The sequence below is a fragment of the Etheostoma cragini genome, chromosome 22 (assembly GCF_013103735.1).
Source record: "Etheostoma cragini isolate CJK2018 chromosome 22, CSU_Ecrag_1.0, whole genome shotgun sequence".
In the NCBI taxonomy this organism is placed as follows: domain Eukaryota; kingdom Metazoa; phylum Chordata; class Actinopteri; order Perciformes; family Percidae; genus Etheostoma; species Etheostoma cragini.
Genome location: NC_048428.1, coordinates 15,443,669 through 15,467,208, shown reverse-complemented (window position 1 = coordinate 15,467,208; position 23,540 = coordinate 15,443,669). Strand labels below are relative to the sequence as shown.

Sequence of the window (23,540 nt, the reverse complement as noted above, 5' to 3'; positions counted from 1 at the left end):
ATGTCTTTTTCAATGTGCTATACTATGACTTTTTTTAACATGCTATACTATGACTTTTTTGACATACTATACTATGACATCTTCATGATTTTTGTTTGACATACCATACTGTGACTTTTTTGATGTGCTGTACTATGACTTTTTTCGACATACTATACTATGACTTTTTCATTATTTTTTTCAACATGCTATACTATGACCTTTTTTGACATGCTATACTATGACTTTTTCATGATTTTTTTGACATACTATACTATGACTTTTTCAAGATTTCTTTCGACATACTATACTATGACTCTTTCATGATTTTTTTGACATACTACACTATGACTTTTTTTGATGTGCCATCCAATGACTTTTTCCGATGTGCTATACTATGACTATTTCATGATTTTTTCGACACACTATACTATGACTTTTTTCGATGTGCTATACTATGACTTTTTTCGACATACTATACTATGACTTTTTAATGATTTTTTTCACCATGCTATACTATGACTTTTTTTGACATACAATACAATGTCTTTTTCAATGTGCTATACTATGACTTTTTTTAACATGCTATACTATGACTTTTTTGACATACTATACTATGACTTTTTTTAACATGCTATACTATGACTTTTTTTGACATACTATACTATGACATCTTCATGACTTTTTTCAACATACTATACTATGACTTTTTCACGATTTTTTCAACATACTATACTGTGACTTTTTTTTATGTGCTGTACTATGACTTTTTTCAACATACTATACTATAACTTTTTCATGATTTTTTGCAACATGCTACACTGTGACTTTTTTTGACATGCTATACTATGACTTTTTCATGATTTTTTCAACATACTATACTATGACTTTTTCAAGATGTTTTTCAACATACTATACTGTGACTCTTTCATGATTCTTTTTACATAGTACACTATGACTTTTTTTCGGCAGGGATATGGGGCTGACAACTCTGCACCATTGATTGACCCAAATTTGACAAAACACATCTTGAAAAAAATCAAAACCCATTGGATTTATTAACAAAAATGCATACAAACAAGATTATAAAAAAATCCTAGGTGGGGAGGCAGCAACACCAGCAGTCCCCCCATGCCAAAGGCCTCTCTCTTCTGCTGCTGGCACATGAGCTTTGTAGGCACTTCCTTCCCCGGCAAGGTGTACCATGTTGACCAACACAGCACACCTGGGCAGGGCTGTGGTAGAGGGAAAAAGAATACTGCACAGGGAACACATACAGCCTTAACACACACTACATATACTGTGACTATGGCATTTATGATTATGTTTCACAGTGCTATACTAGCCTACTATGTGAAAAGCAATTGTTTTTGGCGGAGATGTATATCTCTCTTCTCCCTTCACCAGTTTACTAAAAGAACACTTGCTAAAATGTTTCCTCTCTCCTAATTTGCTGACTGCACTCTTGGAAAAAATCTCAGTCCAATTTAGCTTTACCTAAATCTCTGTCTGACAGCTGATTAAAAAAAAGCACAGCAAGGTTGCTTTTTGTCTCACTTAGTATGTCCTGTTTCTAACACCTTCTAATATCGTTAGGTAAGTAAATCATTCTGTAATTTTTTTAAACCATCTTTTTACATGAAGCTTTAAGCATGTTTTTCTTTATTCACTGAACAACTTAAGTCTTTGATTAACACAAAAGCGCTCTAACTAGCGTGTGAGTAACACATTCACATGTGTTATGACAACTGTTCAAAGCTTGTTTGATACACAAGAGATTTATGCGCAATTTCTCCAACCAAACCAATTAGGTGAAAAAACTCTGTTTCAGGACGTCACAAGCAGTTCTAGGTGCAATAACATTAATTAACAGTATCCTGTTTTGACGGCCATAGCACATTTTTATTATAACAATAAAGAGGCCATTTACGTTGATCTGGCTGAACAATAAGCCACCTCTACAACACATATGATCTGTCTATCAATCTATCTATCTATCTATCTATCTATCTTTCTATCTATCATCTATATAACGTGGTGATGGGTGCAAGTGGGTGATTTTTCTTTTAAAAGGAGGCAGACAGGGAGGTTGACAGTGACATGTCGCCCTGCTCTTCGCTCCTGGGGAAGTAAATGTCCTTAGAGTGGAAGTCAATAGGAGGATTTCACTGTTTTTTTTTACCCAGTCAGAAACAGTTATATAATGACTTTGGGAAAAGGAGGGCTGTAAAAAGAAATACAATGGATGGAGATGGGCCGCTGCCTCGATACTGTTTAATTAAACCCTTAGAGACTACTTGCTGCATGGGAACAAGGGCTAAATGAGTTGCTGGGTCATGTGCATTCGTTCTGCCACATGAATAATACAAAACACTGCAGGCTCATTGAAAATAATCTGAGAATACTGCTCCTTCCAGGGCTCTGCCCATGTGACAGGAAAATGCAGGTTATTTTGTCCCCGCTTCTATTCAATTACTCTGTTTTTGTGTGTGTGTGTGTGTGTGTGTGTGTGTGTGTGTTTGTTAGATCCGTTGATGTTGTAGCTAGGGAACAATTACACTAAAACAGCTTTAATCATTTTTTATATTAACAGTGACTATTTGTAATATGAATGGGGTCAATCAACGTGACAAATCCACAGATAATTATTACAAAACAAGGCAATCTTTCAGCTAAATGTTTTATGGTTAGCAACTTTACTGTTTTGCTTCACTCTCACTGTTACCATGTCTTTTCCTGTAATTTACCTGATCATCACCAACCAGCAGTCAGATGAAGTCAGGAACTCCCAAAGCCAGGTGTGCCTCAGGATTTGGTGGAAACCAGAACACAGCTAAAATGAGTGAATATTGGACTTTACTGTAAGTGAAAGCTAATGTTGCTCAGTGTCTGCTGGTTACGTAAATATTGTGCGTTTATTATTTGTGCTTGACCAAACTAGTCCTCCCACTGTAATCTAACATGTCTCCAGTGTTGTTGTCCTTGCACCTAAAGTGAGACCAAGTAAATGTATGTTATTGTTATTGTAATTATTGTATGTCTTGTTTTAAATGCATGCAACATTCTATGTATGGTATTTTCATGAAGACATTGTGATTGTTTTATGGATCCCAGGAAGAGTAGCTGCTACATTGTTGGCAGCTAGAGGGGATCCCAAAAAAAGAAAGAATAAAGAAAGAAAGCCATCACCAAGACCAGAGTGTATCGAGACCAAGACTTTGAAAGGTTGAGACCTTGTCAAGAGACAAAATTCAAAGACAAGACAAAGACAAAGACCAGTGCGAGTCCCACACTGCATGCCATGAATGATAACCATAAGCTAAAGGCTAAATACTAAATATAATACAATGAAAAGCATGAGGACATGTTGTTTAAGCATTTATTGGTAGGAGTCCATAAAAAAATGAACATTTCTCAGACATTTCTACATTTCCACTCACAGTAATCATGACAACAGCCTGTCAGGGACAAATTTAGATAAGGGGAAATCTAATTTTGTGTTAGAATTACTTTACAAAAACACCCACGTAAGGTTACATTGCTGACTCTACTCAGAAAAAGAATCCAACAAAAAAGAAAATAACTTCGAGAGGGTTTAATAGCTATTATTCACCCTGTGGAAGTGGCGAAAGAGTGGATAATGTTGCTGCCAGAGTGTTGATTGTCAGTTTTCACGTGTGATAGAGGAGTGAGCAGAACATGTTAATTTCTTTCTGTAATAAAACTCACTCTTCAGTGCTTTCATTCTGCTTTAGAGTACTCTCACATTCCCCAGATGTCTCTCTCTCCTCGTCTCTATTGAGAAAGGATCCACTGAATAGCTTGACCTTCACTTATTAACACATGCTACACAGTATTACTGCACTCATTTTTATGCTCATCATAAACTAATTCTCTTTGCACCTGAACTCTGTCAAACACGCTTTCTGAAAACGTGTGCTGTAAAAAGTCCAATCATAGGAGATTAATTGAAGTTGTGAATGCCCACTGTACATCCACAGGGCCCACCCACATAAAAACAGCAAAAGCTTAACTACTAAAAATGTTGGACAAAACAAAACATTGAAGTACTAATCCTAATGTCACGTATGATTATACACATTGATTGCACTTCTGTGTGTGTGTGTGTGTGTGTGTGTGTGTGTGCGTTTTGTGTTGTGTGTGATTAATAAAAGGCACCAAGTCCACCAAACCGAGGGAAGAGTCGGGGTGCCCTTTTCTTTTTGGACTCTGCCTCCTTTACCCACATTTTCTTCCTCTTCGTGTCCATGTGTCCTACAAAGTAAAAGAACATTTTCATTAAATATTTAGATTGAATAACACTATATATATATTTTAGATGTTAATGCAAAGAAATTAGGGGTAGTCAGGTTGTTGAAATATCTCGCTGGCTGTTGATTCACTGAACAAAGCATATTTGCTTTCTTGCTGAAAGGTAGATGAAAAGATTGATACCACTCTCACATTAAACATGATGCCAGCGCTATGATGTTAGCTCAGCTCAGCATGAAGACTGGATGCAGGGGGAAATAGCTAGCCTGTCTCTGTCCAGGAACCATAATTCAGTATAATGTATATTCCATCAGACATCTTGAAAGCAATTATTCACATAAAATACTTCTTCATTTTTAAATATCCATGTTTAATCTGAGAAGGAAAGTGTGCAATAAAGCCATATTTGAAGCTAGTAAATTGTTTATAAATGAGTTGTGGTCCAGATATCCTGCAGCCATTTCCCAAAAGGGCAAAGGTCAAATGACCTTCATTGTGAATATGAGCTAAAAAAGACAAACAAGTGTGAGGCGAGAAGATAAACAGGATCAACACCAGCATATGATAAATAATGAATTAACCATTAACAAAGCCATTAATCACATATTGCAAACACTTTAGAAATTGTGAATTATTAGAGTGGAGCCGATTTTTTAACCTCAGTAGTTGAAAACACACTCTTATCTCAGATGGAGCATCAAGGCCTTTTTTGCATCCCAGCAGGAAGCGTCCAGTTAAATAAAGGTTACCTCATTCACTAACAGAGCTGCTATTATACCCCATTCAGAGACTAACTTTTTAAATGACATTTTTACAGCATACTATTCTATGACTATTTTTATGAAATACAAAAATATTCAATTTTTAATGATATTTTATGACATGTTATGACTATGACTTTTTATAACTTTTGTCCAACATAGCCTACTATATAGTGAAATTTGTATAACTTTTTTGTGGCATACTGGGTACAATGGCTTTTTTACAACATTTAAAACTCAGCAGTTAAAAACACTCCTGGAATGGTTGGTGTCATTATCTCAGACAGAAAATGAAGGCCTTTGTTTGCATTCCAGCAGCAAGTATGCACAGTTACGTAAATGGAAAGGTTCCCTCCTTAACTAACGAAGCTGCTGTCATAAAACATTCAGGGACTGTGTGTTGCAGATAATTGCTCCGCTTTTGTGTGTGACTTTCTGACCCTGTGAAGGAAAACAGAGAATGACCTCTGACCTCTGGTCGTTACTACAGCATAGAACAGAGCCGCCTAATGAACACTTCTGTTCTCTGTGTATACATCTGCCAATCAGACACGCCACTCTTCCGTCACTGTCTTTTGTGTGGCCATCAGACACAAAAGCAGACAATTAGCTGCGCTTATTAAGACTCTACTCTTTATAGGAGGGTCCTGTGTGCTGGTAATTAATCAGCCCTGCAGTGGCAGGGTGGGCAAACCTCTCGTTAGTCCCAGGTTCTGTTGGCCACGCTCCTCCTCTTCCTCCGAAGGGTTTTGAGCAGAGTTCCTTAGGTAACGCTGGTGTAGGCCAAGGCCAGGAAGTGTGTTCTGTCTACGGCAACGAAACTCTTCCTCCAAGGGATCTTCGCCTGCAATGTCTGTAGGTGTGGGCAGAGTAGAGCAGAGCAGAGAAGGAATGAATCACACCTAAACCCTCTCTTCTCGCTGTCTGGATCGATGGCCTGAGGCGTTCAAGCCAACATTATTATTTTTTTCTTGTGTACTGCTTTGAATTTCAGCCTCCTGACATGAGATGTGTGGTGCAGAAAAAGTCACCTGAAAGGAAAACATATTACCTTGTGATGCCCTTGGCAGTGTGTATACAATCAGACAGAAAAAACAACAACATCACAGCAAGTTGAGCACAAGTGCAAAAAGGCACATTGATGTTACTAACATAAAACTAAGATGATATAACACAAGAAGTTGAAAGAGTCCCTAAGGCGATCCAGACACCTCCTTCCTTTCAAACGACAACCATATATTTCATTCATTTTTCATATGCCTGACACTATTGTGATTAGTCATGTAAATAAAATGAGATTTGGTTATTCTTTTCTCTAGGTAATTTACATTTATATTGAATTAGTGGCAGGCAGGGTATGGGGGGGGCTTATTATGCTGTGAGATTACAGGCAGATCTCATCGCCATTGTGTTGTGTAATTAAAGCAGTGGAGAGGAGAAGAAAGGAGGCCAGATGCTCGGTATGCTGAACCTGGTCCCATTTAGAGGAGGATCTGCACCAGCATTTCAAAATCCCCTGCACGGTGCCTAACAACCTGGCCTTAAACACATCAGAACTCATTAGAGGCACAACAGCTTTGTTTGACATATTGCTGTACACCTGTGGGATCACTTCAACATACACGTATAGTCATTTTAATCATTAATGTAGATTTTGAAACAAAGTGGAAGATTGTGGCTACACGGCAACACTGTCCTTGATGTTTTTTATTTGCTTTATGTGACATTTTAGAGGGAGATGGATCACTCTCGGTGCTTTCAGGAGGAGCTCAAGGGATTTTAGGCTGAATGTGCTCAGGTCTTAACAGATACAAAGGCATCACTGGATTTCAATTGTCTTTGAATAGGCATCGTATCAGTGCAGGACCTCCATTTTGACCCGAGTCTATTTCTTTGTCACAAATGCTTTTAGGTTAAAATTGGTATTCATGCCATGTGTAGTTTATTTTTTTTGCTGAAAACAGGTGATTTGTGTTGCTTCAGTCCCTGGCTTCTTTATTTTAGAGTTTGTAAATTAGCTTCTTAAATTGAACACACTTTTAAAAACACTGAGTTGACCCCTGCAAGGAGAGACCAGCACCCAGTGGACCCAACAGAGACAGGACAATTGGTGGCTTACTCTCAAAACTACTTGTTCTCTATCCAGCTCTGGATAAACAACTAATCCCAACCTGTATTTGTCTGGTGATCTAATCAGGTGAAGTTAGATAGCTGGATTAAACCAAGGTGTATGTGACGCCAAGCATATGTGCTTTGTTCCAGAGGATCAATATTTGGAGCCATTTTGGACTGGGGTTACCTAAATGATAAGATTCCTTCCACCGTGACATAATCCATCAACAGTTAATTACTTTAAACAAAGACAATATGAAATTGCAGTGATGATAATGAGATCTTCCAATGCTCATCCAGGCAGCCTTTTTTATTTTCTGGATCACAGACTTAATTTGAAAAGCAGAGTGAACACAGTTCTGGATGCTTTCATTTGCAGCTATTGTTTTGAGAGTGCATGTCATTTGTCTTCAGGCTAAACAAGGCTGTGTCAATCTGTGAAAGCTGTTAGATACACACCGTCTAGACTGCAATACAGGAGCGTGTACAAAGGCACAAACACCTAGGTTAACACCTAAACACGCACACAGCCACAAAATCTTTGTGTGACAGACAAAAGCAGCCTTACTTGCAGCCGGCTGGAGCCTAAAGCTTAAAATAAATCACTGTCCAGGAGGGGGATAACCCTATATGACAACTACAACTGTGCACCTGATTATTTTCAACAGTCCACCTTCCCCCAGTTCAAGACACCTGGTGTCGTGCTGATGTGACTCTACTGCTGAGCGCAGAGAGATACAGTCTGTGTCCTTGTTCAGACATGGCCAAAGAGAAACTGGCAGCTTATCTTTGCCATAGTTTATAAACTGGCCAGCGGCTCTGGGCCGATTCAATGCTTCATGCTAAGCTGTCAAGCAGATGAGGTGGAGGGGGGTGGGGGGTGGGGGGGTTACACCGGATGCTGCTTTCTGCCAACAGGAAGCCATCTTTCATAAAATGAGAAAACTTGGGGACAGGAAATCACAGTATTGTGTGTCCTATTGGAATGGATGGATGCAGGAGAAAAGGCTGCAAACCTTAATTTCTACCAAGAAATTAAGTGTTATCAAATAATAACTAATAAAACGAATACTGGCAATTAAATGTGAATATTGAGGAACAAATTGAGGGATTTAAGTGTGCTCATTAGAAATCATTACATAAAAAACGTGTTTGTAGGAAATGATTATTTAGCCAGATGACTTCGTGCTGTCTTTTCTATACAAACAGTGCCACCTTGTGGTCATGAGGGTCCACCTTCCAATTCAGATGTTTCCCTGTGGGGGCCACTACCCCCAGGTAAGGGACCACTGCTTTAAATCTTGAGGAAAAGTCAGATCATTAGACCTTAGGTAAATCTGATATTCCCCTAAAAAAAGTCAGGACAAAATTACAATGTGCTGTAGACGATTGCGTGGGTACAAAATAAGAAAGAAACATAGCTGCAAGTGGCGATTCGTGAGTTCAAACCATTTTTCTCAATAGCGACTGGTCCAACGTCGTTATAAAACATATCCTGCAAGCTTTGTAATGGTTGGAAAAACAGTGCACTTTGTTTAAACTCCCTAGAACTGATCTGTCAAAAACATTTATTTTCAGTTTAGCGTGATTTGTAGCTCAGTCCAGCTCTCGGCAATTTGAGAAAAACAGATGACCAACACAAATACAATTGCTAAATAATATTAAAGCCGCAAGCTGGGATTCCAAGATCAAATCTTCCACGTTCAGTTATTGCGCATTTAAAGCGCCCCCTAGGGGTCAATTTGAATGAGACTTGCAGTGTATGAGTGAGGTCATTATGTGGACATTTCCTGGAAGTGTTGCGTGGATTTGACAAATATAGCCTGATTTGCTCTCTATCACCTGCAGTTTGTTTACATTCATAGCGCCCCATGGTGCTCAATTTGAATGAAACTTTCAGGGCGTGGTTCAGAGACATATCCCAAAAGATTTGTGATGTTTGGACAATAAATATGTGATTTATAGTAAATATGTGTAATGCCACTCACCTATTATAGCCTACCGCTTGTAGCTATAACTGTCTGGGTATATCTGGGGCTCTTATCTGAACATACCACGCTGAGTTTTGTGCTGATTGGCCTTACCGTTGCTGATTTCTGTTCATTTATGACCACACCCACACTCCTTTCCAAGTTCATTGGTCAATAACTTGAAAAGTAATTGAGATATGGACATGCTTTTTACAACTTTTAACAAGCTTTATCCATTAATGATTATATGAAAATGTGGTGACAATCAAAACCACTGTGTAGATCTCAAAAATGTTTGTTTTTTAAAATTCAAAATGGCGTAACATTTTCTAGGCGGACCTTAATGGTCCTTAAGGCTTTCTTTGTAGAGCACATTAAGCTGCACCTGTGTGAGAAATTTCATGTCAATCGGACTTACAGTGTTGTGGGCGTGAACTTTCAAAGTTTGCATTATGAAGCCTTAATAACAGCGCCACCATGTGGCCGATCGGGTTCCCATTCCTATAGAAGCACACGCACACCGTTCCAGCTCACGGTAGACAGACAACAACGGTAGACAGAGAACAACGTTCTTCATTTACTCCACACACTCTCTCTATATCTTTATTATCTGTATTTATATTTTTCCACTGCATCCACTTACTTTTTCAATATTATTTATGGCCACAGGTCAATATCATTTATATTATGGTTACCTACTTTTGCTATATTATTTAATAACATTTTCGATTTATTTTAACCTCACTTACTTACACTGCAATATTGTTTTTTGTACTCTTTAAACCTTTATTTGACGCCACTTTAAATTACTTCTATACGTTCTGCTTATTGTCTCATTATTTACCTGTTAATTTGTGTGTTTACTTGTTTGTTTTTTGCTTTTACTGTAGGAAACCGCTGCTGCTGTATCAAGGAAATTTCCCCACTGTGGGCTGAATAAAGTATTATCTAATCTAGTCTAATTAGGCATACTTTAAAAAGGTGCCGATCTAGTAAAATGGGAATAAATAGAGGCCAAAATACAAAAACGGGGCAGAATTGGTAGCCCACAACTGACTCCATGGCAACATTGTACGCCCTGTTTTCCAAATTATGTAAACTGTAGTTAAATAATTAGAGCTAGGCCTAGATTACCCTGCAAATAAAAGCAACACAAAGATTAAATTAGTGGTGTAAACTTCTGGATCTAGTTAAAGGACAAAATTATAAATATGTCTACTGATCCAGGAGAGGGAGCTATTGTACCATAAATATAATTCATTCTCCAGCTACACATATTAAACTAAATACTATACCCACAACGCCGACTTATTGGTGTATTTCATACAATTTGTAATAAAATATAGCAGCGTATTGCTAGTTCGTGTAGTAATCACTCAATCAACAACATATATCCCTAATTTACTCATCAGATCTACACGCACACAGAGAGAGGGATGAGGAGAGGGCATACAGGCATGTAAGCAATAGATTGGCGCAGGGCTGCAGTGTCACCTAGTAACAGGACTGCGCAAGCGCCACCTCAAATCAGGATTGGTGAAAACGAAATTGATGGAGCAATACAAATATAAGCTAAATAGTAGAAGTCATTGTACACACACACACACACACACACACACACACGTTAAATTAAACAGAAATACTTATACAGAAAAACATTGCAGCATGAGTCAACTAAAAGTCATCAGCCTGCCCTTTCCCCACTCCTGATTTGTCTCTTGCAAAAATATGCAGTGAGTCTTGTGTAAATAAACTAGCCCGAGCACATTCCTCAAGAAAACTCAGAAACTCTTCGCTGTACACAATGACCTCTGAGCCACTTGCAATCATAAACACTACTTAACTTTGAATCTGAGCGCATCATGCCGAGATAGTACATGAAATCTGACTTTCCAGACCTTCGTTTTTATTGTTGCCAAATGAGTAAAGTTTTAAATACCAATCGGATTTTCCAAGCTAAAAAAAATGGCGTTTTGTTTAGCAGATAGACTGAACAATTAGCTGATTTTGGAGTCCTTAGATGGGGTCTCGTCTTGAGAAGTATTAAAAGGTGCAATATCAGCACTTTTACAAGCCAATAAAAATGTCTTGATGGGAGGGGCAAAAAGAAAAATGTAGAAACAGGAGGTAGGGCACATGAATCCTGGTAACGCATACCTGCAACGCAGAAAAGAAACACCTCAGGGTTCAAGGATACAGGCGTGTCTTTGCTGAAAACAAAGTCACGTTTTTCCCCATGATTTCTTTGATAAATGAGGATTAAGATTACTTTAACACACACACACACACACACACACACACACACACACACACACACACACACACACACACACACACACACACACACACACACACCAGTGACCAAGCCCTAATGTGAGTCACCAGGCATTAGTAGGTTAAAATTATGCACACTGTGAGTTCTATGATGGGTGAGTGTACAAAAGAAGCAGCCGCTGTGGTTTCCTTTATTGCGGTTGTGTGAAGCGAGTACAAACTGTGATCAGGCACAAGCGCACAGAAAGCCGCTCAAGCCTAAAGAAACACATAACAAAAACACCAGGTGACTGCAGCAGATTTTTCAGGATGTTCCACAAACTGAAGTTTATTGACCACATCTGAACTCTTTACTTTGTTTTTTCTATTTACAAAGAATGAACATTCCCCTGTGTGTCCAGAAACAGTGTAAGGTGTTGTGCAGTTGTAGGTTTACACTTTGAGTTGCTGACTGTTACAGTGAAACTACAAAGCAGCCTCCTGGAATCAGCAAATCATGCAAAACCAAATAAAACACACTGTGGTATTCTCAACTACACAAACAAATGCAAAAGTAAGAAAAATGCACATTATTCTTATTAATTTATTAATAATCTGTCATTCCTATTACACACGCGTGAACATGGTCACAGCTTACAGGTTAGCAAGGTGAAGTTCAAGTTAAAGACATTAGGGTGAAATGGATAAGCTTTTATCATTCACTTGTTAAATTGGTCAAATGAAAAGAGCAAAAATGACATGCCTATGTCAAAATGTACAGCATCTTGTTTTCCAGTGACAATAAAAAAGACAAATTCCACCCCAAAAGGAAAAAAAGAAACATAGCACGTACCTTACATGCTTATAGTGGAAATAAAAAATACTATTTAATTATTTTAGAAAACAAAAAGACATATCCCAACAAGATGGTCCCCCCAATAATAATGGAATAAATACAAATATACAAATAAGGTGAACATCTCTCTCACCTCCCTTGCAGCTAAGCTAAAATGAGAAAAATTGTTCTTCTGGAATTAGATGCAGGAGGACAGAGAGAGAGGAGAGACCAACCGCCGGAACTAAACATAGTCACTGGGTGAGTTATTGCGGCGAGATAATTACTTGTTATCCAGTCTTAGGAGTTGCTCCTTACCATTAACTGTTAGAGATTTTAACTGACCGTCCTCCTCCACTTCTACCCGCTCTTGGCCATTCTCCACGATCCTGTATCAAATCACAAAAAGCAGACATACAGAGATCAGAAAGCCAGGCTAGTAAAGGGTTCTTAAAGAAATAGTTTGACATTTTGGGAGATGCCTTTTGCCTTTTCTTGATAATAATCTTCTGATCTAACTCAAGAGAGAGCAAATAATCTAGTTTCCTAAAGTGCTGGACCTTTTGGTACCTTTTTGTAGTAATTTTTCTGCCGTTGATGAATTTGGTGGAGGTCGACACAGATCTGAAGTTACCCATTCCTCCTCCTCCTCCCCCACCACCACCAAAAGATGAAGAAGAGAAGGAAGTGAATCCTCCTCCACCCATGTTCCCAAATGAACTAAAACCTGCAAAAGATCACACAGTCAAGAAAAAAAGTCAGTAAAAATTGAAAAGCATCATGCATTCATGATGAATGGAGATGTTTGTGGGGATATTTGCACCTGAATCGAACCCTGTGAGGCCAGGCCCAAATGCTGGGAAGCTCCCAAAACCAAAGAGCGACCCCCCCATCCTGCCTTGGCCTGTGCCTCTCTGGTGACGCCGACTACCTCCGAAGAAATCGTCAAAGGGGTCATCAGCTGTGGAGGGGAAACAAAATGCAAATTGAAGAACTGTAAATGAAAAAGATTTTCAGCTCATATTGTATTGCAAAACTGCATTCCTTTTTCCCACTTGGGAGGAGCAGAAACAAGCCATAAACACAGTACTGACGTTTTATCACTTTGAAGTTGATATGGAGAAATTGTTAGCAAACAGTTGTCTTTTGACATATCCAGCATATATACACAGCAACATGAGCAATTATCTAACATTTACCAAATCAAAACCAGAATTAGTGATTCAGCTCAACACATGGCTGGTTCAACAAATGTCCCTCTCCTCTCCCTATCTCTACTATTGGGCTTAGCGCTGCTAAGGGACGGTTGTGATTGGTTTAAGGAAATTCAAACCAAGCCAGAGCGTTTTGTCCCCTATCCCAGAATAGATATGCGGTTAGTGTGGCCAGATCATACTCCGGCACTGACACAGCCCTGTGAACATAGGTTTGGCAATGCAAGTCTAAGTACCTGATGATAAAAAAGCTGCAGTGGAAGGAGGCACATCAGTTGGTAATTTCTGGAACAATCTTAACCCTAAACTGTCAAAGTGCCCAGCCCTTATTCTCCTCCTTAAACCCTGTGGACATGCTACTAATTGCCTCCTGCCAATCTGGGTCACCTCAGCAGGATAAGACTGGATCACTGGCACCATTTGCTGAAAAAAAGACTCCTTCAGTCTTGAATGTAACGAGGCAGCGTCAAGAAAGCTTCACTTGTTCCCTCTGAAAGAAAGCTTAAAATAAACCTATACCAGACCACTGTTGTAACTACATTACTGTCCGTTCAGCTCACAGAAGACATTAGAGGAGGCAGCTCTGCTCCTACAAAGCTGTTGGTAAGACGGTAGACATCAGTGCAATAAAGAGAGAGGAATGTAAAGGCTGAGAAAAGCTGCTTAAACACAAAGAATTCTGGTTTAATGCTTTTGTACATTATCACTGTACAAAAAGGGATAAGTGTAAGAAAAGTTAAAGCATTCTCGCTCTCACACTTACACTATATGCTCTGACAGAACAGGCTGAGATTAAATCAGTAAAGAATGTGCCACGCCTATTTACAGCACAGGATGTAGTAACAAACAATAAGTTTAGGTGACTGTATCAATGGGCATGTACACCATAACGAACAAAGTCTAATAAGTGGAGCTATTATAGAGATAATTGTTTGCATTATTTGGTATTTTTTATATTTCTGCATACAGCCAACAAAAAGTGTGCAAAAATGTCTTCTTGTCTACGACCTTCACATGTTCATTTGAGAATAAGTGTGTGCTGTTCTTGGCAGATAACTAAGCCCTCGTCATCGTGTGACCCCCCCCCACCCCCCCCACCTTAGTCTGCAGCCACTCTAGGGTGGGTGAGTGACAGATCCACAAGACCAGCTGCTGCTCACTGAGACGAGCTGCTGGACAGTCAGGGACTGGAGGCCAGCTGGGATTTTAAAAACACATTTGAAGCCTCTTATTTTGTGGCTGCCATCTTAAGTAAAGTCAAAGCAAAATTGTTCTTTATATAGAGTCATCTAAGAAAAAACACTAAATATAGAGTTGAAATAAACCTGACAAGATGGACGTTTGGACATATCCTATTGCATACCAATAGAGCATAATAAATGTTTGTCCCCAGTCAAAATAGAACTTGAACTTTACTCTCGGTGCGGTTAGCATCGTGGTTTGGCTTTTTATAAGCGGCCCTTCTTTACTGAAGACAGTAAATGGCAAGAGCTCCAGCACTTTAACTTATCCATGTTAATAAATACAGCATTAATGTATGCAAGTTTATTATAACAATCTGATATTAAAGATGACTCTGGTTGTAATTCAGTACCCCCCTTTATAGGTATCAATTCTAGTAACTCATTCTTTACAAAACTTTATTTTGTACACCCATGCTCGAGTGCTCGCACTGTACCACGTTTTACATGTGCTCTGACAAATGGAGACATACAGCACACAAACACTTGCCGTTATTACATCTGCTTTTGTTTTAATACGGAAGCTATTTTTGAAAGCATTCCAGTTCAGTGATGTAGATGTTCAAATCCATCCTCTGCCTGTGTCTGAGCTCCATATTTAGAGCTACACAGGGTGAACTACACATGCCTTCCAATCAGCCTTTTGTTGAACCCAGACAACCGCCAAACTTATATACATAATGCAACTACATACATTTTGTGATACAATCAACTATCCGGCACTACGATAAGCTGTAATTTTAAAGGTCCCATGACATGGTGCTCATTGGATGCTTTTATATAGACCTTTGTGGTCCCCTAATACTGTAAGTCTCTTTCCCAAAATTCAGCCTTGGTGCAGAATTACGGCCACTAGAACCAGTCCCACAATAAGCTTTCCTTAGGATGTGCCACGTGCCATTTCTTGGTGGGGCGCGCAAGGTGGAGGCTGGGGGTGTGGCCTTGACCAACTGCCACTTTGTTTGTTTGAAAGCCATGATGTCTCTCTCTCATGGGTGGGCCAAATTCTCTGGACGAGCAAAACAGAGAACAGGGAGGTAACCTTGCCCCTTATGACCTCGTAAGGGGACTTCAAATCTAATTTACTACATAACACAATCATAAATCAGTACATGGCAAAAGCACTACCTCTTTACAATTAAGAAGCTGAAACCGATGAATGTTGGGATCATATGAATTAAAAGTATTTAAAAAAATAAAATAAAAATCCTGGAGTAAATTAAGAAGTCTAAACCCTGGTAAATAGATGAAGGCCATGAATGAAGTTAAGGTCGACATCCAGCAGAGATACATGGGACATTTATGGTGTTTTCCACTGCATTTTACCTACTTGACCTACCTCTTTTGGTTTTCCATAATGATAAAAAGTCCATGGTACCTGCTAACAGGTACTTTTTTTAGTACTACCTCAATCAAGGTTCCAAGCAAGCTGAGGCAATTCCAAAAGGTGAAATGAAAAATTTAAATGAAAACCTGCAAACTACCAATTGGTCAGAGAGAATCATCCCTATTCACTGCGTCATCATTGATAGCGACAAACGGGGGAGTCCTGAACAAACCCACCATGTTGAAATAGTTTAGCCAGCGTTTTTTTTTTGGTTTTTTTTGCTGGCTCCAGCTTCTTTTGAAACAAATCTGTCTTCTGGCTGTGGCAACAACCACATGCCGAGAATCAAAAGCAACACACCTCCGACATTCTGTATGTGTTGCGTTAGGTCACGACAGTTTCCTGCTATGACAACCAGCCACGCTCGCCTCACACATAGAGCGGTACTAATCTACCATCGCAAAAGGAGGACGGGGCGCCAAGTCGAGGCGAGTCTAGCAGGTAACATTTATAGGAAAACGCCATTAGTGGCAGATAACCTCCCAAGGTGAACAATGCTTAGAGTAATGGAGAGGCACATTGCAATGGTGTTGGGGATTAGAGAGAGCTTTCTGCGTCTAATGCTCCATCTTCTACATTTCTACACAGCAGGAGCTGCTAGCTAACAGCTCACAGGTAAACTAATAAGGAAGTAGCAATATGAAATGTTTTACAGGAAACTAAAGGATGTCCAATTATGCAGTTAATAATAGCCAATGCCTACTTCGTACTCTTATGACTCTCTTTAGTTCCTCTTTCTTCCTTGTCCTTAAAAACATAAAATACCATTGAAACGGACTTATTTTAATTATTTTATTTTACCTTTATTTAACCAGAAAGAAAACTCATTGAGATTAAAAATCTCTTTTCCAAGAGTGTCCTGGCCAAGTTAAGCAGCAGCACAAACAACAAGGTTGCAGACATATAACAAAATACATATATCATAAACATAAAACATAAAACACTTTATGCTGTTAATAAATAGTGAATAACAAGGTCATAAAATATCAAAAATTCAACAATAGTGAATAACAACAAGGATCATCAGAATAATCAATCATAACATCTACAGCCATTGTGTTCGGCCTCCATGTCATTTAAAAGTACTTTAAAAGCAGCCAGTGAAACCATCTCCTGAAGATTCAGGACAGTTTGCAGCTGATTCCAAGCATAGGGGGCCGCGTACTACTTACCAAAAAAATCAGCAAATGGATCTCTGCCGCCAAAGAATTCCCTGAAAACGTCATCGGGATTACGGAATGTGAAGCCGCCACCATAGTGATCATAATGACCTCCTGTAAAATAAATATTATCATCAATTATTATCTGATATATTCATATCAGAGGTGGGATTATAAACAACTATTACTGCAAGTCATAAAAAGACCAACGCATTACCAAGCTGTTTGTATTTTATTGCATTTCAGAATAGTGGAGGAACCATGCTGTTAAAAAAAATTAAGTCTACAGAGACTCAAAATGATCTTGTTTTTATTCCTCATCATATTTTGCCATTTCCATATTAGAATTGACTACTAAAAATTGTATCAATCATCTCGGTCGCACTGAAATTATCATTTTGAAAGCCGTCTCCTTACCTCCTCCTCCTGCTGAAAGGCCATCTTTGCCATATCTGTCATAAGTACTCCTCTTGTTTTCTGTTGTGAGAAAAGTAAGACTTTAAATAAGATAGAAAGACCAATAAAAACAGACCCACAGAAAGTGAATTCCCACTCTTTTATTTTAAACCTCAGGGTGACAAAAGTCTTCACACTACAAAGTATGTGTTAGAATTCAATTATCACATTTTTTCTATTCACTGCGAGTACAGTTAGTAATCAAAAACATGTCCACGTCAGCTATGTGTTTGACATTTAATTCATCCCTTATTTGCTGTGAGGTATTTAGCTGTTTTTCAATGGTCAAATAAAGTTTATGGGTAAAATAAATAAGCACAGCACACAAGAACACGGCATAAGACCCACTCACTCTACTGGCAATGTGAACTGAGAATGTGAAAAATACTTGCTTCATGTGACAGGGCTAATAAAATGAAAATGCTGCAGGATTCTGTTGTGTTCTCAAGCCTACATTGAAATTCCAAAGATTTTTATATTTGCAGCCTTATTCCGGTAATTATATCCACTTAAGAAACAGAATCATGAGAAATAACGTAATTTAAAATAAATTTAACAATTTATATTCTTTATTGATACCCCATGGGGAAATTTAAATTTACACTCTGTTGTTTTTACACACAGGCCTAACATATGCACACATGCTCAGGTCCTATGCATGCACTAATGGAGAGATGTCGGAGTGCGGCATCAGACTGCGACTGCTGAACAGGCCCCCTGAGTGGTTGTGAGGGGATTCGGTGCATTGCTCAGCCCCAGGAGATGAACTGGCATCTCTCCAGCTACCAGTCCACACTCCGTACTTTGGTCCGTACGGGGACGAGAACCAGCAGCCCTCCAGTTCCCTACCCAACTGCCAACGGACTGAGCTACTACCACCCCTGAACCTGCTTTACACATATGATGCATGGCACATTTTACACAATTTTTTGTTACCGACCTAAACGTTATAGCACAAACTATCAAGAACTGTTAAGTACTGATGTTGGAATCATATGCCCGGTCAAATTAATAGTTTTTTTTAATATATATTAGAATTGGACAGACTGTATTGAACTTGACTGTATTTCTTTCAGGGCCGCATATAAGAAAACATGATTGATAATTCTGATATCAGTTCCAAAAACCCTAAAGTTATCATACTTGTAAAAGCAAATTGACACCCTACTCCTTCCAAAGATGTATTTTTTTCAAAGTTCACATCAATCACACTCAAAGAGACACACCAATCCTAAGATTGATATACAGTATTCATCTGTTAACCTGGCTATATTGCATATGTTCTCCCTTGACAGAAGAACCTTACCATCTGAGAGCACTTCATATGCCTCTGACAGCTCTTTGAACCTTTTTTCTGCTTCTTCTTTGTTGTCTGGGTTCTTGTCTGGATGCCACCTCAATGCCAATTTTCTGTACCTGAAACACAAATATCATACAGCTAAAATACAGACATTGACATCAAAACGGAGACAAACACACAATGTATGTCCAATACTGGAGATATTCAAAGGGCAGATAGTGAGATCTTAATACAAAAATAGAAGGTGGAAAATGTGAATGTCTGTATAACGGACATCCCCCTATCAGAAACACATATCACATGCTAGTCTTTTTTTAGGATGGCAACCATGACTACACCAAACACACAGACACCCCTTTATGCACGCACACAAACATGCAAACACTGTCCTTCCCTCCCATCCAAGCAGAAATAACAAAGACAGCCTGAACTCCGCTGACGTGCTCACACAGCGGCTAACGCTGCATCAGCTGTTTGTTTTTAAGCCCAACAGCAGCACTGGCAGCGTACACACAGATGATGTGGACGAGACTAAGAACTGAGAGTCAGCTAGCAAAAAGGCTGCACACAATCCAGGGATTGACTCCCTTATGGGTCTATAGTAAATGGTCTTTGTAGTCCACGTCTTTGTTGTAATCTGTGACATCATCTGGTTGTCTAAAGCCTGGTCAATTGTCAGTTCAACAATGTGGTGTCAATCTTTGTAGTCAGAACCCATGTGTTCATTAGTAAAAGCAACCGCAGTGTTCACATCATATGGGGTGTATGGCAGAGATGGGTGAAATTCCTATGTTAACAACTACTAGCTTTCACGTAATCAAGTTGACTATATAATAAGACAGTTGGTCGTGAGATGATTAAAATACTGTGCAATGACAAACACCATATAATTTGGGTTTGATCACATTTAACGATGGCCTTTGACTGATGTTATCAATATTTGTTTGGATTTCAGGCATTTTACTGTTGGTAAGTGCCAAGTCAGATATATCGATACTAAAGTCAACCTGCTGGTGACGGAAGACAAAAAGTCAAAGGATTACCAAATTCATTAAGATTTGTCCTCTGGGCACAGTAAATGTTTGTAACAAATTGCATGTCAATCCACCCAGTAGTGGTGGTTATATTCAGTCTAGACTGAAGTGGTGGACTGACTGTACGACCAACATTGCTGTCACTATGACTTATTGATTGGTGTCCATCGAGATAACATTTGACTTTGGCCGCAAACAATTCAGTGCATAGAGATAGCAGGCGCTCAGCATTTGCTATGTTTGCCTTGGCAAACTGGATATACTGGTTTCAATCAGCAACAATCAGTAACCTTCAACAATTTCATCCTCTGTCAAAAGGTTTTACTCCACTTAGTGATTTACTGCATTACCCCAAAGTCAATTCATAGGTAACTCTTCACTTGTCAAAACAAAACATGTTAGTGAGAAACCTGTGAGGAAGTGTGGTTAACTGGAACTGGCCTGTTCAGTCGGCGATACATGTATGAGTGTAAGAGAAAGGTATTTGACAGCAGCAAGGTTACAGGAAGAAGCATGGAAACTTTCTGCATTGCAGCCTCTCTGCTCTCTCTCTCTCGCCTTATGTCAGTTTATACAGCTAGAGGGGGATATAATTAACCTATTACACGCCTCTGAGTGGGCGACGTTTAACAACAACGGCAGGGGAAAACTCAGGGGTACTTACGCTTTTTTGATGTCCTCTTGTGTTGCATTTTTCTGGACTCCTAATGTCTGGTAGTATTCCAGCATGGTTCTGTCCTGTGTGAGGGTCCTCAAGGCCTCTGTGGAAAGAAAGTAAGGTTCTGTTAAGACATGTTAGCTTGGAAAGATAGAGCCCAACAAACTACGAATGAGTGTAGCCATGTGTGTCGGACGAGATAGCTCCCTTCCAGACCTGTGGGATAAATCTGTAAAGGGGAGGGAGGGAGCACTAGCATAAAACAGGGTGACAATACCCAACAACGTAATCAACTGTACTGAAATAGAGATGCAGGGAGGACAGCTAAGCTAATACAAGCCCAGCAAAATTACATAACAAGTGGGTGATCATCCCTTTCCTGGAGGCTACAGGAGAGAAAATGTAAATTATGTTTTTGAAATTTGGAGATAGCTATAAAGTCCATGTGTTTTTTTAAATGACTTAATGTTGAAGATATAAAGCTTAGCCTCTCAAAACAAGACAGAACAGGTCTGCTGAAAAACTATTATAACTACTTTATTTAAGCCCTAGATTTTACAAATATTTAGTTAAATTACCACACAGAGAGTGCAGGTCAGAACAACACTTCATTGTCATCAAAGCCATGCGCTCAAAACATCTTCTGCACTTTGTACCTAGTTGGCTAGGAATATAATAAAACCTGCAGCCAACATCCTGAGTCTTGATCTAGAGCAGGGATGGGCAACATATGTGATAAAGAGGATCACAAAAAATGTATCCTCACTACCTGAGAGCCAGATCATGACTGCGCACTTCCACCAATATGATGCTGTATTATCATTTAATTAGCCAAGTATAGCTACCAAATGTTTGAAAACAACTAAATATATACTGTAATCAAAGTTATTTTACCAGCATTTATATTTATCATATTCAAATGAATTTAGTAATGCATTACTGCATGCACCGTAACGCCCCAACCGCTCAGGGCGTTGGTCCAGCACTGGCACCCCACGCCCTCTGACATCTCTCCATTTGTGCGTGAATAGGTCCTGAGCTTGTATATTTCAGGCCTACGTGTAGTCATTCTAACAAAAAACAGAGTGTAAATTGTAATTTGGGGATCAATTAACAGTATAGATTATGTATAAATATGATGCAACAGATGCACATTGAAAGACCATATATGATGACAGCTCTCCACGATTATGGAGGCTTGAATTTCTAAACAGCCTGCAGTGCTTTTATTGGGATTATGGTGAAACCTATCAAGAGTGGGTCAAACTGGCCAAGGTAACATGTAAAACCCGTGTCCATTCTGCCAGCAGCGAAAGGCTACGGGGCGTCAGGCGGAGGCTTATGCACATCTTGATCATCAGCATGTGAACATTTTATGAGCCAGTTTGTACGGTTATTTGTGTTTTTGATTTCCTCAGCCTTGCAAATGGAAAAAAGGCCTATTTTAATTTAGATTGGCACAATTATGTGCATGGATTTATTCTTTTGCCCCCTCTGTAGTAGCCTACCTTTCATTAAAAATAGTATACATCTACATTGCTTGTTAATATACACAGGGCTGCCAACTCTCACGCATTGGCCGTGAGACACACGCATTTGACTGGTTTCACTAGTTCACACGCCACACCCCCGATTTCTCACGCTGAAGTGTCAACCCGGTTGGTCAAAATTCTGAAAGATGAGTTTATTTATAGATCTACCTGTTGAGCCACTCGTGATCGACTAGTTGTGCTTTTAGAGATTGTGAGGGGTTCAAGAGCGCTCCCGGTCTGTGGAATTAAAAATTGTCGCAAAATGAGAACCTTTTTTTCCACGAGCCATCCCAGGTGCACATCCCCGGCTTCAGGAATGTGCTCTGAGTATCATAGACCCGTCCGTCGCTTCGTGTCCTCTCTTTCTGTAAAGATAGAGGTGAGCAGCGCAGCTGGTAGTGTAGCAGCTTCAGTTCATTTTAGTGGACCCGCTCTGCTGGGGGCAGTGACGCGTTGCATCTGTGCGTAGACCTCCGATAAAGAGCAGCGTACAGCCTCCTCTAAACTCTGTCAGAGACCCAAATGGGCCTCTGTGTCTGTCAGACGGCCTGAGTGAGCTACTACCATATCGGCGGAGCAATGACATGCATAGCAGACTATATTACAACTCTCCAAATCTCGGACAACAGATGGGAGGAGTTATATTTTGAATTTGCACAAAGTTGTAAACATGAGCACAAATCTGATGAAACACATCTGAGCTATACTATACTATATATAGAATACTGCAACGTTGGGCCACTATTGTGCATCTCTAACCTCTGTGCATCTCTAAATGTAACTGTAAATTACTAATTTTATGTTTTATAAAATAAACAAATATTCTTTATTTTCCCAAAAAAGTAAATACAGTAAGTGGGGCACAGAGGATGAGGGCCAAACATTACTGAACAGTGGCACAAAGGTTAAAGGAATATAATTTATGTAAATCAGTGGTTCTCATTCTTTAGAATTTCAGTGGTCTTAGTTGATCCCTCAACATTAATTTAACTTTGGGTACCTGGTCCCTACACCAGGGACCCCTGGACCTGTTCACCACAGACCCAAATCTTCTCAGCTGTTGCTGACATATGCTACTGTCTCTTCATGTGGTTCATTATGTTTGGCACATTGTCTGGGTCAGTTCTTATATCCTAAGAAGTTAATAATGTAAATGCTAAATGCCCTAAAACCTGTTGAAACTACAACAATGCAAAGGTTCTTAACCCTACAGTTTTGCACATATCATGTAAGACTCGATCTCTCCATTTTTTGGAAAAAAAAACTCTCCAGAAAGTGCCATTTAATGGTTTATTTTTCAATTTTTTTTCCTGGGGGGGGCATACCCCCAGACCCCCCTAGGGAGAGCCTCATCCCCCACAAAAATAACAAATCCC

General features: G+C 39.3%; 1 protein-coding gene across 9 annotated transcripts in view; it reads right to left on the bottom strand.

Moving 5' to 3' along the window:
• The window catches only part of dnajb6b (DnaJ heat shock protein family (Hsp40) member B6b), a 36,706-nt gene that overhangs the window by 7,765 nt on the left and 5,401 nt on the right, over positions 1-23,540 (bottom strand). The window contains exons 2-11 of one of the 9 annotated variants that reach the window (XM_034861509.1): positions 20,639-20,735; positions 18,947-19,056; positions 17,602-17,661; positions 17,197-17,298; positions 13,006-13,143; positions 12,753-12,909; positions 12,501-12,571; positions 5,707-5,865; positions 4,095-4,254; positions 2,480-2,498 (exon numbers count right to left, since the gene is read on the bottom strand). In XM_034861509.1, the coding sequence (XP_034717400.1) occupies positions 4,145-4,254; positions 5,707-5,865; positions 12,501-12,571; positions 12,753-12,909; positions 13,006-13,143; positions 17,197-17,298; positions 17,602-17,661; positions 18,947-19,056; positions 20,639-20,703 (972 nt within the window). In that variant the 5' untranslated portion in view covers positions 20,704-20,735 and the 3' untranslated portion in view covers positions 2,480-2,498; positions 4,095-4,144. The other 8 variants (XM_034861510.1, XM_034861508.1, XM_034861513.1 and 5 more) reach the window with 8 other exon arrangements.